This window comes from Eucalyptus grandis, chromosome 3 (assembly GCF_016545825.1).
Source record: "Eucalyptus grandis isolate ANBG69807.140 chromosome 3, ASM1654582v1, whole genome shotgun sequence".
In the NCBI taxonomy this organism is placed as follows: Eukaryota; Viridiplantae; Streptophyta; class Magnoliopsida; order Myrtales; family Myrtaceae; genus Eucalyptus; species Eucalyptus grandis.
This window is the reverse complement of record NC_052614.1, coordinates 27,559,021-27,576,313: the sequence shown is the minus strand read 5'-3', so window position 1 is coordinate 27,576,313 and position 17,293 is coordinate 27,559,021. Positions and strand designations below refer to the sequence as shown.

General features: G+C 41.6%; 1 protein-coding gene and 1 pseudogene across 1 annotated transcript; both read left to right on the top strand.

The window, feature by feature from the left end:
• Positions 1–1,537: 1,537 nt before the first annotated feature.
• Positions 1,538–11,496, top strand: LOC104430912 (annotated as a pseudogene).
• Positions 11,497–14,579: 3,083 nt separating this feature from the next.
• On the top strand, positions 14,580–15,952 carry LOC104419871 (probable myosin-binding protein 5). The gene is made up of 2 exons (XM_010031680.3): positions 14,580–14,817; positions 14,893–15,952. The coding sequence occupies exons 1-2, from the start codon at positions 14,788–14,790 to the stop codon at positions 15,766–15,768; spliced, it is 906 nt and encodes a 301-aa protein (XP_010029982.2). The 5' UTR covers positions 14,580–14,787; the 3' UTR covers positions 15,769–15,952.
• Positions 15,953–17,293: the final 1,341 nt, after the last annotated feature.

Sequence of the window (17,293 nt, the reverse complement as noted above, 5' to 3'; positions counted from 1 at the left end):
GATGAACGCTGATGTGGCAATTTGTTAATATTTTTATTTTTAAATTTTTTAAATTTTTTTTGAATTTTTAATATTTTTTTTCCACTTTCTCCTTCCTCTGGCCGGCCGGCGTAGCGAGGTGAGGGCCAACAAGGATCACCCCGCCGGCCACCGGTGAAAGCGAGCCTCGCCTAGCGACGACGAGGCCACCGTCGCCACATCTGGCGAGGCTCGGCCTTGCCCGGCCATGGCAAGGTCGAGCCTCGCCCAACGACGGCAAGGCTGGCCTCGCCATGGCTAGGTAGGGCTTGCCCTTGCTAGTGGCTGGTGGGGGAGCCTCGCCATTAGTCGACGCCAGCCATCTAAGGGAAGGAGAAAGTGGGGAAAAAATGAATTCAAAAACTCAAAATATTTAAAAATTTGAAAAAATAATAATAATAAAAAATTGACATGTCAGCGTTCGTTGGATGGCTGGCATCCACATTAGCGCCGGCTAGCCAATTTTGGCCGGATGGACTGAATTGACACAATTGTAAAAGGTTTAGAACTAAATTGATAAAAAAAAAATTATGACTGAATTGACATAATTATAATAAGTTTATGACTTTTTTGGTAATTCTCCCAATGGGATCACCTAACAAGTGAAGGCCTTATGGTTGAAGCTTGGATTTCTTACAATTCGAGGGCTTGCCTATTAAGCGTCAATTTCACTAATTTCAAGGATGGAGGTACGCATGAATTTGGCATCACTAGCCTTCTTGTCAACCTGAGCCAAGTTTTACCCGAGTGGGTCCCTGTTGTAGGGTATGTGAACCTTTGCTCTGATATCAATTATAAAGTGCGTAGTTTTTATTCTGATATCTCATATAATGTATACATAAGCATTGTGGTGGTTACACGAGAGAATTGTAATAGACAACTAAAAGACACACTTGTTATACTGAAACTCAAACGACTCAAAATAAACTAGCTGGTACAAGTATACAATCAGCTATTCCATCTTCCCTTCTCATTCATGGAGGAATAATTTGCTCACATAGAGCTACTCTTTCTTTCGGGCTACATTTCCTCTTTTCTCTCTTGAAGCTCACCCTTTTTCATCTGGTGACTTGCCTTTAAATGCTTCTCCTCTAAGCCTTATATATAGGCCGAGGTTCCACCGCCTATTGAAGTCCAATAGCCGACTTCAAAACGAAAGGGAGAACCGCCATAGTTGCCGCCTTCATGGAGGATAAGCCAAGCTGGTGTCTTATCTTTTTGACCCCAGGTGTCAACCTGTGCTCATCTCTTGACCAACAGCTTGCATGTTGAACAATTCCAGCTGTCTTCAATGGTTGGAGGCGGTAATTTTATTTTGCCTTTACCAGAGTCGGTTAGGATCAAAGTCCAAAATGGACTTTTCTTGCTTTCATATTAGGTGTTATCTCCAACATTTGTCGGCTTCACGGCCACCACCGGGATTTACAACGAGATGCACAAAATCCTATCATGGAAATTCTCCACGGATAGTGACGACTTGCCAAACCCTAGAAGACATGGGAATCTTAGAGTTTTAGTAATGTGGTTGGGCATCTTTGCGGGTTCTCTGGGCAGCAGTCTAGGCATTGTCTGGTTTCTTTCTAGGAGGAAATGGGTTAGGAATGAAGAGGATGATGTGATAGCGCTTGATGAGATAGACCGTATTGATGATGACTTTAGAAAGAGAGCAGGGCCTTTGGAATTTTATCATCATGAGTTAGCTCTTGCCACGAACGACTTCGATGAGAAAGGGAAGCTCGGAGAAGGCGGGTTGGGTGACGTTTACAAGGGTCGCTTGAGGAAATTGAACTCCGATTTGGCAGTCAAGCGTGTCTCGAGGAACTCTAAGCAAGGGATCAAAGAATATGCATCTGAGGTGAAGATAATTAGTCAATTGAGGCATCGAAACTTGGTGCAACTCATCGGTTGGTGCCATGAGAAGGGGCAACTGCTGCGCGCATGTGAATTCATGCTTAATGGGAGCCTGGACTTGCATCTCTTCAAAGGTGTTAGCTTTCTCTCGTGGGAGGTGAGACATAGAATCGCTCAAGACTTGGCCTCCACATTTCTCTATCTTCACGAATTCGGCAACCAACGCATCTTGCATAGGGGTATCAAGTCGAGCAACATGATGTTGGATACCGACTTCAATGCCAAACTTGGGGACTTTGGCCTAGCTAAGTTTGTCAATCATGATAAGGGGTCATGAACCACTAACTTAGCAGGAACACACGGATACATAGCCCCTGAATGTCTCATAACAGGCAAACCCACTAAGGAATCTGATGTGTACAGCTTCAAAGTAGTTACTCTCGAGATAGCATGCGGAAGAAGGTCAATTGAACAAGGATCAGCTGAAGAGTATCCAGTACAATTAGTTGAGTGGGTTTGGGATCTGTATGGGTTAGGGATGCTTTTTGATGCAGCCGATCCAAGATTGTCCAAAGAGTTTGTGAGAGAACAAATGAAATGCTTGATGTTGGTTGGACTCTAGTGTGCGCATCCGGACTACACAAGTCGTCCTTCCATAAGACAAGTGATGGTTTTTAATGTTGGGCTTAAGGCCCGTCCGCCCATGTTGGGCCTAAAAGCCCGGCCCATAGGAATAGGGCCCATGGATGAAGGGGTACGTTCCTTTGTTGGAGGGAACGTATAAAAGGACAAAGAGAGAGGGAGGAACACACCCTTTGGCATAATAACGCACGTACGTTCCTCTCCCTCTCTCCCTCCAAAAAGAAGAAAACGCTTAAGGCGACGTTGTCTTCCCTTCAAGGCCAATTGACGTCATCGAATCGAACGGGATCAGAATTTCTTCCTTAATTTTCAGCATTGGTGTTTAATCTGTGGCTAACAAGGTACGCTCGAATCTGTGGTGTGCTTTAGGATCGGTGATACGTGTTTTTCCCGGGCTTTGTCTTCCGCATTCATTTTAGGGGTTCGATTTAGTGTCGAATCCGGTTTTTGGGGATCCGTTAATCCCAACATTGGTATCTGAGCCATAGTTCACGTTTTTCCGACCTGTTTGATGTTTTTTGATTGATTTTTCACGAAAATTTTCGGCCATACGGATCGGGGCGAGAAATCCCGACACCCGAGCGTTGTTCGTCCATTTTTTCGAGTTTCTGTGACTCGAAATCGATTTCTGAAAGCATAGGGTGAAAGGGCTCGTCGAGGCAAGTCCGTCGACAGGTCGTGTGCCGTCGGGCAACGCCGCACGCGCCCACACGCGCGGCCAGAAGGCGCTGCGCGTGGGCGCGACGCGCCCGAAGCGCTGGCATCGGCCAGCGCGTGCGCCACACGCGCCGGTCGGCGAACCGGCACGTGCGCGATGCCGGCGGCGAACCGGCACGCGCCGGTCGGCGGACCGACGCGTGCTAACGTCAGCATGACGTCACCCAACGATCGGTAACCGCTGGGATGACGTCATCGATGACGTCAGCGCCGACGATGATTGGCTGGGCGGTCACCGGCCGGCGACCCGACCCGACCCGACCGCGGACGCCTGGCACGCGCGCGGCACGTGCCGGCTAACGTCTACGTGACGTCATCTCGCGCACGCACGCGGCATGGGCGGTCGGTTCGTCCGACCCGGCCCCACCGGTTCGACGACCTGACCGTTGACTGACGACCGTTGACCCGTTGACCGTTGACCATTGACCGTTGACCCGTTGATCGAAAAAAAAGAAAAGAATTTGTTTCTTTTTTAATTATGTCTGTGTGGGTTAGAGGTAATCCATTTTTTATTCTGCATTTGTTGCATGAATCATGGAAAATTATGTATTTTCCATTTTGTTTATTGTGGATTATAAGTGATTCATTTTTGGTTCGCATTTGTTGCGGGAACTATGATGCGTTATGCACGGATACCTGCAATCCCGAGAACGAACGAAGGAAGAGCTAGACTGAAAAGGCTGATGAAAGAGTTAGCTTATTATCGGTGGCATGACGGTGATTTAGTATCACACGTGGTCAGGGTCAATAAGATGATACAGGAAATCATCTGGAATGGTTATCTTATGCCGGATTTTGAGAAGGTGCCGGCTTTGATGAACACTCTTCCACTTGAATGGCAAGCAGTGTTAGATCGGCTATGGGAAGTCAACGTGATCCCGAATTATAGGAGGCTAGTGGAAGCTTTTGTAAGAGAGTACTATAGGATTGAGTTGGCCAAAACTTCAACCCTTAGATTGAGCGCCACATGGCGTAGAGTAAATGCGCCTTGGTGGCGACATGAAAGCTCTCCAAAAGTTTTTCCATGGTTGGCAAATGTGCCTTCAGTTTTCTCAGATACTTTGATTGATAGATTAGAAGGGACTTTCTCTATTTATTTCTTAGATTAGTTTGAGATGTTTTTGAGTGTTGAATATCACTTTCTATGTTGATATTTCTTTTTGGATATATTACTTAGTGTAATGGATTGTTGTATTAGTTGAAAGCATTATTATTTTATTGGATGTCAATTATATGTTGCTTTCTGTTATTGCTGATTGCTGTGGATAGTTAGCTGTGGGTAGTTTATAGAAGTTTTTGTAACTTCATAGAATTTATTTTACATAAGACAATTATATTAATAATATTTTTAAGTTAGGATTTTTGGAGGATGATTGGAAATGTAGTGACCTTTTGATTGAAACCTTACTTGAAATTATTCATTGATATGATGGGTCTGTGCAAAGTGGATGCATAAATGATAGGCATTAATTATTCGTGCATATATGTCTGATGTGTTCAGATTGATGGGTTCAGCAACTAAGAACGTAATTGCTGATGTGAACAGCAACAATTGTGAAATATTGAATATGAAGATTCAATATGTGTTGGAAAAGCAAGAAGCACTAGAAGCTCTTGACCATGTTATGGAAGATCTTGAGGATGCTATGCGCCACCTTGAGCTGGTAGAGGACCGCTTGACAGCATGTGAGCCGAAAATAGATATTTGCAATGCTGGTTCTAGCTCAGAAAGGGCTTTGAGCTCTAAGCGTAATCGTATTGATTCGTTCAATATGTGGGAATGCAAAGGATCAAGTCCTTATTGCAAGAGATCAAGAGTTAACCAACACAAGAGAGGAAAACGTCCTCAAGTGAAGAAAATGTCAAGGGTGAGGTGTTACAATTGTGACAAGAAGGGTCACTATGCTCGCGACTGTCGTGAGCCAAAGAAAGTAAACACCTCTTGTACATTTGAGAACTTTGCATAGGTGTCAAGTTCTATATTATTGGCTGAATCCAATCCTTTGTGGACTGTAGATTCAGGAGTAACAGACCATGTAGCGAAGGATAGAGGATCATTCGTGGAATTCCGACGAGTACCAACTAGAACTAAGTGGATCTATGTAGGAAATAACTCCAGAGATGAAGTTAAAGGGATTGGCACCTGCCAATTGAACATGCGTGGTGGACGCACCTTGTTCCTACATGATGTTCTAGATGCTCTGGAGATTCGTCGAAATTTAAGTGTCTGTTTTAATGTTGGTTAAGCTTGGTTTTATTGTGAACTTCCGTAATAGCGGTGTAGATTTGTATTTGGATACAAACTACTATGGTTGTGATCACTTTCTGGATGGTTTTATTGTACTAAATGTTGATTTGTGGTGATGTCAATGTTTGTTATTCCCTTGTTTCACGTCTTCTACTTCATATGATAATGATGTGAATGTGTGGCATGCTAGACTTGGTCATATTGGCCAATAATGTATGAATAGACTAGCCAAAGAGGGCTTGTTGGGCAACATTGAAAAAGTCGATTTGCCTATATGTGAGCATTGCCTAGTAGGGAAAACGACAAGGAAACCATTTGGAAAAGATAAAAGAGCTGAATTTCCTCTGCATTTAATACATTCTGACGTCTGTGGTTCAATGAATGTGAGAGGAAGGCATGGGGTTGTTTATTTCATCACTTTTATAGATGATTATACTCGATTCGGATATGTCTATTTGATTTCTCATAAATCTGAAGCAATAAGTTGTTTCAAAAGGTTTAATGAACTTGGTAGAAAATCAATTAGACAAGAAAATAAAAGCATTGAGATCCGATCGAGGTCGAGAATATTTATTTAATGAGTTCAGAAAATAATGTGATGAAAAGGAATAGAAATACAGTTGTCTATTCCACATACTCCTCAACAAAATGGTGTTGCGGAGAGAAGAAACGAACCCTACGGAAATGGTTAGGTCCATGATGGCGCATGCTAACTTACATATCACTTTTTGGAGTGATGCGTTGTTAACTGTTGCCTATATACTTAACCGGGTGCCTTCCAAATCAGTTAGTTCCACTCCATATGAGTTATGGACAGGTAGAAAACCGGACTTAAGTTTACTTAAGCCATGGGGTTATGCTGCCTATACTCATAAGTTCTCTCACAAGTTTGGGAAATTGTGTCCTGAAGGAAAGAAGAGTATTTTAATGAGATACTCCGAACACTCGAAAGGGTATGTGTTCATAGGTGAGTAGGAAAGTGGGAGTATAACTGAATTTGAATCACGGGATGTCACATTCTTAGAGGATGAATTTCCTAAGAAGGGCGAAATAGGGAAAGATTACTTCCTATTTGAAACCTTGGATCAAGATAATGATATTAGTGTAGTTCGTCCAAGTGGGAGTAATATGAGAAGTGATGAATTGAATTCAACTCATTCTCAATTACAACCATATGATGAGACGATGTCATCATTATCTAATCCTAGTGGGAGCATTATGGGGAATGATGTGCTAAGTGTACAATCTCCTATACGGCGAACAAGTCGCCAGAGTATTCCCCGACGAAGTTTTGACATTGAAGGAGAAACTTTTATGGTTGCTCCACAAGATGAGGATGAGCCAAAAAATATTAATGAGGCTCTGAAATGCCCTAGTAAGGAAAAATGGATTTATGCAATGAAAGAGGAGATTGAGTCAATGAAGTCAAACCAAGTCTAGGAACTGGTTGATCTTCCAAAAGGACGCAGAGCTATTGGGAACAAGTGGGTTCTCAAAATAAAGTGAAAAGCTGATGGCTCGATAGAAAGGCATAAGGCTCGCCTTCTGGCGAATGGGTATAATCAACATGAAGGAATTGATTATGAAGAAACATTTTCTCCTGTGGTGAGATTTACCTCGATGCGCATAATTCTGGCAATAGTGGTTAGTATGGATCTTGAGTTACATCAAATGGATGTAAAGACTGCTTTTCTCAATGGAGAATTAGAGGAAGAAATATATATGGAACAACCTGCTGGTTTCATAGTGAAAGGCCAAGAAGAAAAGGTATGTCGACTTTTGAGATCGATATATTACCTCAAGCAGTCATCAAGACAATGGTATATACGTTTTCATAATGCCATAGTGGCATATGATTTTAAAATGATAGATGAGGATCATTATGTATATATCAAAAGATCCAAAGGATTAATTTGTGATCATATCATTATATGTTGATGATATACTAATTGCCGGAAGCAATATGGAGCTTCTCAATACTGTCAAAAGTTGGTTGTCTTCCAACTTTGAGATGAATGATATGGGATTGTAAACCCATAGACACTCCTATTGCAAAAGGTGAATGATTGAGCCATAGAATGTGTCTAAGGACTCCACAAGAGAATGAACAAATGAAACATGTTCCTTATGCTAGTGCTGTTGGGAGCTTGATGTACGCTATGATGTGTACAAGACTTGACATATGTTTTGCAGTTGGAATTGTGAGAAGATACCAATCCAATCCAGGTCAAGCACATTGGAAAGCCGTTAAGAGAATACTAAGGTATCTAAAGGGAACTGCTGATTATACGCTGAGTTATTATGGAAAGGATCTGCGACTCTAAGGTTATTCTAATGTTGATTGGAGAGGAGATTTAGATGAAAGAAAATCTACCTCTGGGTTTGTTTTCTTACCGAATAATGGCACCATATGTTGGAGCAGTAAGAAACAAATGTGTATAGCCTTGTCCACGATGGAAAATGAGTTCGTGGCATTATATGAGCAGTATAAGAAGATGTTTGGCTTAAGAGATTATTGGATCATTTATGTGTTATTTGAAGTGCTGCAGATTCATTGTTGGTTAACTGTGATAGTCAAGCAGCAAAAGCGTACACCAAAGATCCAAAATATCATGGCAAGACCAAACATATAGATACAAAGTATAATTTTATCAAGAATATGATTGCACGAAAAGATGTGAACTTACAATACATGTTACGCATAGAATGGTAGCAGATCCTATGACAAAGCCAAAACCTAGATATGTGTTTTGTGGCCATGTAAAATCTCTAGGATTACGTAGAGTCTGATGTACTGGATTGTAATTTCCCTGAAGTGTTCACATTTGATGAATTTGTGTTTTTTCATCATTAATGCCTATGAATCTTTGTTTGATCTTTATGCATCTTAATGCTCAGTGCATTACATTAAATTGAGAAAGTATGTCGGACAGATATAAGATTAGTCCACTCACACGGGTAATCGCCTCTATTTACTGTGTGATAAATAGGGATGAGACTGTTTTTAAGCTTATTATCTAGGTGATAATCGAGAGCTCAAGCTTAAAATACGTATGTCGCCTTAACTGGGTGTTAAGATGATGACATAATACTTACTATATCCGAAAGTAAAATACCCCACATATTTTACTTTATCTGTCTATGATGCCAGATGTGAGTTCTGATGAATTTTGTGAATGAGTAGATACGTGAACTCAAGTTAGACATTGGGTATGTCTGGACTATCATCTGTACGGTATTGAAATGTATAGACATACGATCCATGAGAAATTAGTTAATACCGTAATACGTATTTCATACTACGTATGCATGAAACGACCAATAAGAGTGGCAAAAGTTTGATCTCAACTTTTATGTCGTGTGAGACTCTTGAGGAAAAGAGTTCCTCAATTTTTTAGTCCCCTCATGACTCTTACTTATTCTCAAGATTTCTATTTAGTATTTGCTATCTTAGGATGTTGCCAATGGTCATGAGTTGATTCGATCTAATGGGACATTTCTAGAAAAGCAAGCTGAACTGAAATTGAGAGTTTGAAAGGAAGAGGAATATCGAATTTGGAGAATCACATTGTAGTTTTTGTATTCACCGGTTAACCAATTATGACTGTCTTTGTGATAATCATAATTGTGAATACAATATATATATCATTGTTTAAAAGAGATCAAGAGAGATATAAATGTGATCAATCGATCTAGGGTGCTGCATACTAAATCTACTCGGAGTGTGATGCCCATTATGAGCTGTTATATATTCCTAACAGATGTATGGCAACGAGCTCTCAAAGTATGCTAGTCGCACGGATTATTCACTGGTATGAATGTTGAAGAGAGGTAAAGAGAATTCTGTTCAGCCCACCATGTGCGAGTGGGAGATGATGGTTTTTAATGTTGGGCTTAAGGCTCGTCCGCCCATGTTGGGCCTAAAAGCCCGGCCCATAGGAATAGGGCCCATGGATGAAGGTACGTTCCTTTGTTGGAGGGAACGTATAAAAGGAGAAAGAGAGAGGGAGGAACACACCCTTTGGCATAATAACGCACGTACGTTCCTCTCCCTCTCTCCCTCCAAAAAGAAGAAAACGCTTAAGGCGACGCTGTCTTCCCTTCAAGGCCAATCGACGTCATCGGATCAAACGGGATCAGAATTTCTTCCTCGATTTTCAGCATTGGTGTTTAATCTGTGGCTAACAAGGTACGCTCGAATCCGTGATGTGCTTTAGGATCGGTGATACGTGTTTTTCCCGGGTTTCGTCTTCCCCATTCATTTTAGGGGTTCGATTTAGTGTCGAATCCGGTTTTTGGGGATCCGTTAATCCCAACAACAAGCAATTAGCGTATTCAATTTCGAAGTTCCAATGCTCTCACTCCCATAAAAAAAAAATGCCTGTTATGAGGGATGTTGCTCCTTCGCAAGATATGTTTACATCTCAAGCATCTTCTTGTATTGCCGCGAACAGTAGTGCAAGCAAGATTGAAGAAACCTCGAGCCTTGCTTGCAAAACCGATTCCCCATTGTATCTATCATCCTGATCATTTTCCCCTTCCGTCATCGTATCGATCTTGGTGGGCTAGAGGGATTGTTGAAAAACGTATTCATGTTAAAGACTTCGCCTCTTTCATGGATTGTAGTATTCTAAAACAGCATCCATCGAATCATTTGTTCCTAATAGCAACACACATACGATTGAGGTTTGTGTGGTTTTTGAGTTTATTGTTGGGTTCGTGTTTGTTGTGCGTTGTTGAATTGCTCGCAAGAAGTCATTAGAAGAATCCTTTATCGTGCTTTTAAGCAACACTGAATTCGTTGCTTTATCTTCTTTACTGAAAAATGAAGATTTACGTAGCAATGGACGTTCCCCTTGGCGCAAGATAAAGAAGCAAATGATGGAAGGATAATGGTGATGGTACTTTGGTTTTGCGAATGACCTTATCGTTCTCGTTGTTATCTAAGGATCCGTTTGTTCAGAAAAAAAATAAATTATTTCCTAAAAATTGTTTTCCGACTTTTCCGTATTTAGATGGCTCAAAACTAATCCTCTATAGAAAATGTTTTCCATAGGCCAAAAATAACAAGTTTAAAGTCAAGAAAAATGACTTTTCAAAAATAGTTTTCTCTAAATTACCAAATAAATACAAATTTCATAGAAAATTATTTCTTCTATTATAAATTTTTCAGTGAAGCAAACATAATTTAAGTGATGAATATCCTCGTGAACTCGTCAGAGAACAACCCTTTATGAAATAATACCAGAAATATTAAGAACTCAAGATATTGATTATTTAACGAGCTAGTCATCCCATGCTTCGAACACTTTCTATATATACTCGATCATATCATAGGAGGAAAACAAAAGGTGAATTCTTCAAAGATTTATCTACTTATATATTTTGAAAACTATTAACATATTCAAGTCGGGTTCGGTGGCATTTACAAGGGTCTTTTGAAGGAATCGAACTTTTATTTGGCAGTCAAGCGTGGCTTGAGGAACTCTACGCAAGGGATCAAAGAGGATGCGTCCATGGTAAAGATCATCAGCCAGTTGAGGCCTCGGAACTTGGTACAACTTATAGGTTGGTGCCATGAGAAGGGAAAACTGCTGCTCGCATACGAATTCATGCCCAATGGGAGCCTGGACTTGCATCTCTTCAAAGGCGTTAGCTTGCTCTCGTGGGAGATGAGACATAGAATCGCTCGAGACTTGGCTTCCGCATTGCAACATATGCACGGATTGGGCAATCAATGCGTCTTGCATGGGATTATCAAGTCGAGCAACATGATGTTGGATACTGACTTCAATGTCAAACTAGAGGACTTTGGCCTAACTAGGCTTGTCGATCATGATAAGGGATCACCAATCACTGTCTTAGCAGGAACATGCGGATACATGGCTACCGAATGTCTCATAATAGACAAAGCTACTAAGGAATCTAATGTGTACAGTTTCAGAGTAGTTGCTCTTGAGATAGCATTCGAAGAAGGTCAATTGAACGATGGTCGACTAAAGAGTACTCAATACAATTAGTCGAGTGGGTTTGGGATCTATGTGGGTTACGGATGCTTCTTGGTGTGGCCGATCCGAGATTGTCCGGAGAGGTTGGGAGAGAACAAATAAAATCCAGACTATACGAGTCGTTCTTCAATAAGACAAGCGATTAGCATACTCAATTTTTAATCTCCAATTCTCTCGCTCCCCTAAAAAATGCCAGTCATGAGTTATGTTGCTCCTTTGCAAGATACGTTTACATAGTCTCAAGTATCTTCTTGTAACGCCGACGAACATTAGTGCAAGTAAGATTGACGAAAACTCAAGCCTCGTTTACAAAAATAGTTCCTCATTGTATGTATCATTCTTATTGTCTTCCCCTTCCGTCACCCTATCGATCTCAGTGGGCTAGACAGATTGTCTAAAAATGACTTCATGTTAACGACTTCGCCTCTTTCGTGGATTGAAGCATTCCAAAACAACGTGGTTCGAACCGTTTGTTCCTAATAGCAACACACAAACCATGGAAACTTATGTGGTATTTTGTGTTTATTGTTGGGTTAGGGTTCGATCCAAAATATGTGTGGATCGGGTGTCGTTGACTCGGTAAAATAACCTGAACTTTCTGTATTTTTGAAGGCGGAGGATCTAGCCTAAAAAGAATCCTTGCTCGTGCTTTCAAGCAGCGCTGAATCCGTTGCATTATTAAATAAAGGAACTAGTGGGCGAACTTATGAAACTTCATATGCGCTCGGGGAAATCATGCAAGTTCATGACAAACCCTAGAAATGGTTGCTGGTGATCTGATCATTACAGAATTCGCCACCACCTTCTTCCCACCTCTTCTTTACTGAAAAGAGAGGATAACACAGCAATGGACGTTCCACTTGGCGAGAGATAGAATAGTAAATGATGACGATGGTACTTGGGGTTCTGCATGGTTCTCGATGATGATCACGTGGTCCCTGAGGCATTTCGATCATTTTCCCGTGCATCTGCTCTTTCTCGATGCCAGGATTCCGCCCAGTTGCGAGCCTCGTCATTCACATCTTTGGGCGATGAAAAATGCGGTTCTAAAGGTTGTTTAGTGGTCCCTTTTTTTGAAAAAAAAATTTATATCCGAAACATTATTTTATAACTTTTTCAGTTTTTTTTTTTTTTTTAAACTTGTTCGTTCAAATGGCGAAAAATTAGATGATCTAAAAAAAAAAAAAAAAAAAAAAAAAAAAAAAAAGAATATTTTCATGCACCGAAAACAACAAATTTAGATTTGACAAGAATAATGAATTTTTCAATGAAACAAACATAATCCAAGGGTCTGTTTGTTTGAAAGAATACTCTTTTCTAGGAATTTGTTTTCCAATTTTCCAATGATTTGACCGCAGAAAATTAATTGATTTACAAAAAACTTTTTCATGGACCGAAAAAAATAAGTTCAAATTGAGTTAAAATAACTTCTCCTTCTAGTAAGAAGGAATTCACTTTCCCTAAATCATGAAACAAATAAAAATTAACTATTTTTCTTGGTGAAAAATAATTTCTTTTATCGTGAAATTTTCAATGAAACAAATGCACGATAAAGGATCCTTTTGTTTTGCAAAAATGTGATATTTTTGGAAAATACTTTCTAGGAAGTTATATTTCAAAAAATAACAATATTTTCCGTATCTAGTTGAAACCTAAAAATAAAATTAGAAAATATTTTTCATCGTTTAATAAGAAAAATCTAATTTAATTTTCCTAAATAAATATCCATTATTTGAGCACTAGTGACTAGCTCCAAAGTTCTAATTCCAGCCTCGATGGACCTAGACTCGAACATCTAGGATCAGAGCTTAGGCTCTGGGGTCTCAATCCTAGCCTTGATGGGCCCCACCCCTAGTACCCAAGTTTGGAGCCCAACCTCATGGACATCGGCAAGCCTAGCCCTAGCCCTTGATAAGCATTGGGGTTATCGTGTCAATCGTAGAGTTTTTTTGTCTAAGCGTTGATATCTAGTCATATTTTGGAAAATGATTTCCGATTTTATAGAAAGGAAATCATATTTTTGAATTCAATTATAAATTTTCCAATAATTAAAAATATTTTCAATTGATTCATTTCCTGAGCGATTCAAACGCTAAAAATACAAAGAGTATTATCCATGAAACAAATTGAGCTTGAGTGGCAATTATATTCGTAAACTGTCATTACAAGAGCAAACCTCGAAATATTTATGATGTAAACGAGGTAGTTATCCCATGCTTTCAATACTTTCTATATGCAGTCGATCATGGGAAGAACACAAAAGGTGAATTCTACCAAGATAGAGCTAATTAACGTACATTTCATTCTTAATACGTTCGATCACCTTCCAAAACTGGCATGATTTCTTCCTTCCTTTTATTCACTTTGAAAGCTATTAACATATGCAAGCTACGCATGGGCTCGCGCTATATGTTATCATTTTCTTATAGACAAAGAGCTTACAGGAAATTCATGAGCAAGAGTTAAAACGGTAACTTCATGCACCTCGCGCGGCTTCTTTGTTTACATTATTTGACTTGATTTTCATAAATTAAAAATTTTGCTTAGTTTTAATCTTAATTTAGGATCTGTCTAGTTTATGCATTTTGACTTCCTTTTTTAAAATTCGAAACTCTCGAAATACTCAACTATTAACCCGTATATTTGCATATAATGCTTCATAAATGCATGAAATCTTAATGATATTTAATTTTTTGACGGATCGCTTTTTCATAAATCCCAAAAGAAGAAGCGCGTCGTGTCTGTTTAACTTTTATCTTATGATATGAGAAAAAATAATTAACTTCTTATTATGATCTGAAGAGATTTCCTCATCAATCAGTACATTTATGGCTGGTTTATATATATATATATATATATATATATACACACACAGATGTAAGGAAAGCATTTTCCCAGTTATATTTCTTTCTTTCTGGCAAAAAACAAAGAGAAAAAACAATTATTTTCACCGTGAAAATTTTTCATTTTTTGGGTCGCTCAAAAAAAAAAAAAAAGTTTGCATTTAAAAGGTATGGTCTGACCACCTTTCTTCGATTTATCCGCCGTCATCTTCGTCTCCCAGATCTCCACGTGCTCCCTCACTCTCTCTCTAAAACCAGGTGGATATCCCATCACAATCAATCCGTTCTTTGGCATTGACCACTGAACTGCCCCATCCGCCCGCTTTGATCTTCGCGATGATTTCCGAGAACGCCTCTCCCGCTCTCCCTCGGTCCGGCGCCGGATTCAGGACGCATCGATCGACGAGGACATGGTGGTGAGCGCCGGCGCCACGGAAGCCTGAGCCTCTCCGGGGACCACATGCGGCTCCTCGGCCCCCTCTCTCTCTTGGTAACCGCGTGCTTCCTTCTCGACTTGCTCAAGCGATTCTCCCACCTCCTCCTGATCAGGCTCTCCGCATCGCAGTGGGCGTCGCTGCTCAAGCTGCTGAGCGGCGGGAGCGTTGGCGGCGGCGGCGGCGAGGACGGCGTCTCCGCGATCCAACAATGCTCCCGCCAGGTCCTCGCGGCCGTCGCCCTCGTGCTGATCGCGCGGTTAGGGCTCAAGGCCTTGCCGAAATTGGGGGATTCAGATGAGGTTTCTCGAAATCGCGTCGATTTGAAGGCTCTGAAGGCTCTCGATTCGCCGGAATCGCACGAATCGGTGACCGGTAAAGCGCTCGTGAGGGGAAGCGCGGGTAAAGCCAACAAACTCGTCGAAGAAGAAGATGAGGAGGCGGAGGAGGAGGAGGAGGAGGATAGAGAATGCTCCTGTCTAGAGGATGAAGTGTTCGACGTTCTAGCGCTGAGGAAGATGGTGAAGATCGAGAGGCGGAGAGCAATCGCGGCGACGAAGGAGCTCGAGAAGGAGCGGATCGCGGCCGCGTCGGCCGCCGACGAGGCCATGTCCCTGATACTGCGGCTGCAGAGCGAGAAGAGCGCGATCGAGATGACAGCCAACCAGGACCGCCGGCTAGCGGAGCAGAAGCAGCAGTACGACTGGGAGGTGATCGAGTCGCTCCGGCGGATGGTGGCGAGCCAGGAGTCGCGGCGGAGGGCGTTGGAAGAACGGTTGAGGTCGTGCAGGCGGAGGTTGAGGAGGACGCGGGCCAGCAGCGAGGGCTCGAGCGGCGTCGAAGGCGAGGGTTGTTTCGGCGGCGGCGGCGGCGGCGGCTCCGCCTCGGAAGAGAGCGTCGGCGGTGCAGTGACGAGCAGTGGAGAAGAAGAAGAAGAAGAAGAGGGAAAGAGTCTGGACGATGTACTGAGAAGCTCGCTGGAGCTTGATTCGCTGATTGAGGAATGATCGATCCTACTGTTACTCTGGATCTCACCGCCCACCATTTTTTTGTCTTTTTCTGCTTGAAGCTGCTATAGTCATTCCATAAATTGAACAAAAAACGTAATTAGTAATTGTGAAGATTAACTCGTATATATCCATTCGAAATATAAAGACAACGAGAAATCTCCAGAGTTGTTATTTTCCTTTCCTTCTCAAACCGTGTTTCCGAACGTCGAATTTTCAACGAATTAATAAATTCTGAGGGTTGGGTTTTAACGAAAGCGGAAATAAAACAATTCCCACGCGTGCGTGGATATTCTGTACAAGTAAAAAATGTCTTTCCTATGATTTTTTCCACAATAAAAAAGCGTCTCTTTTTTACATTAACGGTTATGTTAAGAATAAAAATTTGAAAATTTTATAGTCCGTTTTCCGCTGAAGATATGGATTTAGAAGACATTTTATTAAATATGACCATATGTATCACTTGCAAAAAATGAGTATATGAATTTTTTTTTATTATCCATTATAACATGTTACATATATATAAATTTTTGTTGACATTAATACAAAATTCGAAAATCATTTTCCTCCGTTTCGCTTGGCGACGGTATTTCAACGTATAACCTAACCCTTTACAAGTCGTCTTGTTCTAAAAAACAAAATAAAATTGGAATACTATGTTGAAATTAGATTTTTGCTATAAACTATAAACTTTTCGTCTCGGCCCAGATTCCAAATCGGAGAATAGATGAGGAGAAAAGGCCCAAAAGCCCAAAGAGAAAATAGAACACGGCGCTTCAAAACGACCTCGTCACTTCAGCGTTTAGAGCACCGTCCCGCACGCCGCTCGCAAAACGACATCGTCTAGAGCACTTTCCTGTCCCATCTCTCGCTCTCGCTCGCCGTGTCTGCAAACGGGGGAAGGAGAGTGTGAGAAAAATACTTTGGTCAGACGAGCTGAAGCTGGTGGTGTCGTTTCCAGCTGCCACCTCTTGCGGAGGGAGGAGTAGAATCGCCCCCGGCAAACGAAGAAGAGACCGATCGCGCCCCGCCCTCCTCGGAAGCTCGTGGTCTTCCGTTCACCGGTAATCCTCCGGACCCCCCTCGTCGCTGCTTCTCTTGATGGCGTCTCCGATTATCGGTAGAATTGAAGTCTCTCGATCCCCGTCGTCTCAATTGATTTCTATTGCACGATGGCCACGTCCGATCCATCTGTTTTCTTTTTTTTTTTCTTTTTATTCGTTAGCCGCTACTGCTTCGACTCCCGGGAAGATTTCCCGCGCCTCGAGCTTTCTTGCTTTTCTTGATTCCTCGTGATTATCTGATGACTCGCCCCTGATGTTGCTTCATTCTCCACTCTCTCTCTCTCTCTCTCTCTCTCTCTCTCTCTCTTTCTTTCTCCAAATTTGTTGCTCGGCTAAGCATGCTTAGAGTAGGCTCATCGGAAGACTAGAATGAATTTTCGAAATTTGCTTCTGGTTCGAGGTTTCTGGAGCTGAGAGAATTTGATGGGTGTCGTTTTGTTTCTCCCCTCTTCTTGATGGTG

Coding starts and splice junctions, on each gene's coding strand:
- LOC104419871 (XM_010031680.3), top strand. CDS start 14,788: ATGCGGCTCCTCGGCCCCCTCTCTCTCTTG. Junction 14,818..14,892: donor TCGGCCCCCTCTCTCTCTTG/GTAACCGCGTGC, acceptor TCCGCATCGCAG/TGGGCGTCGCTGCTCAAGCT.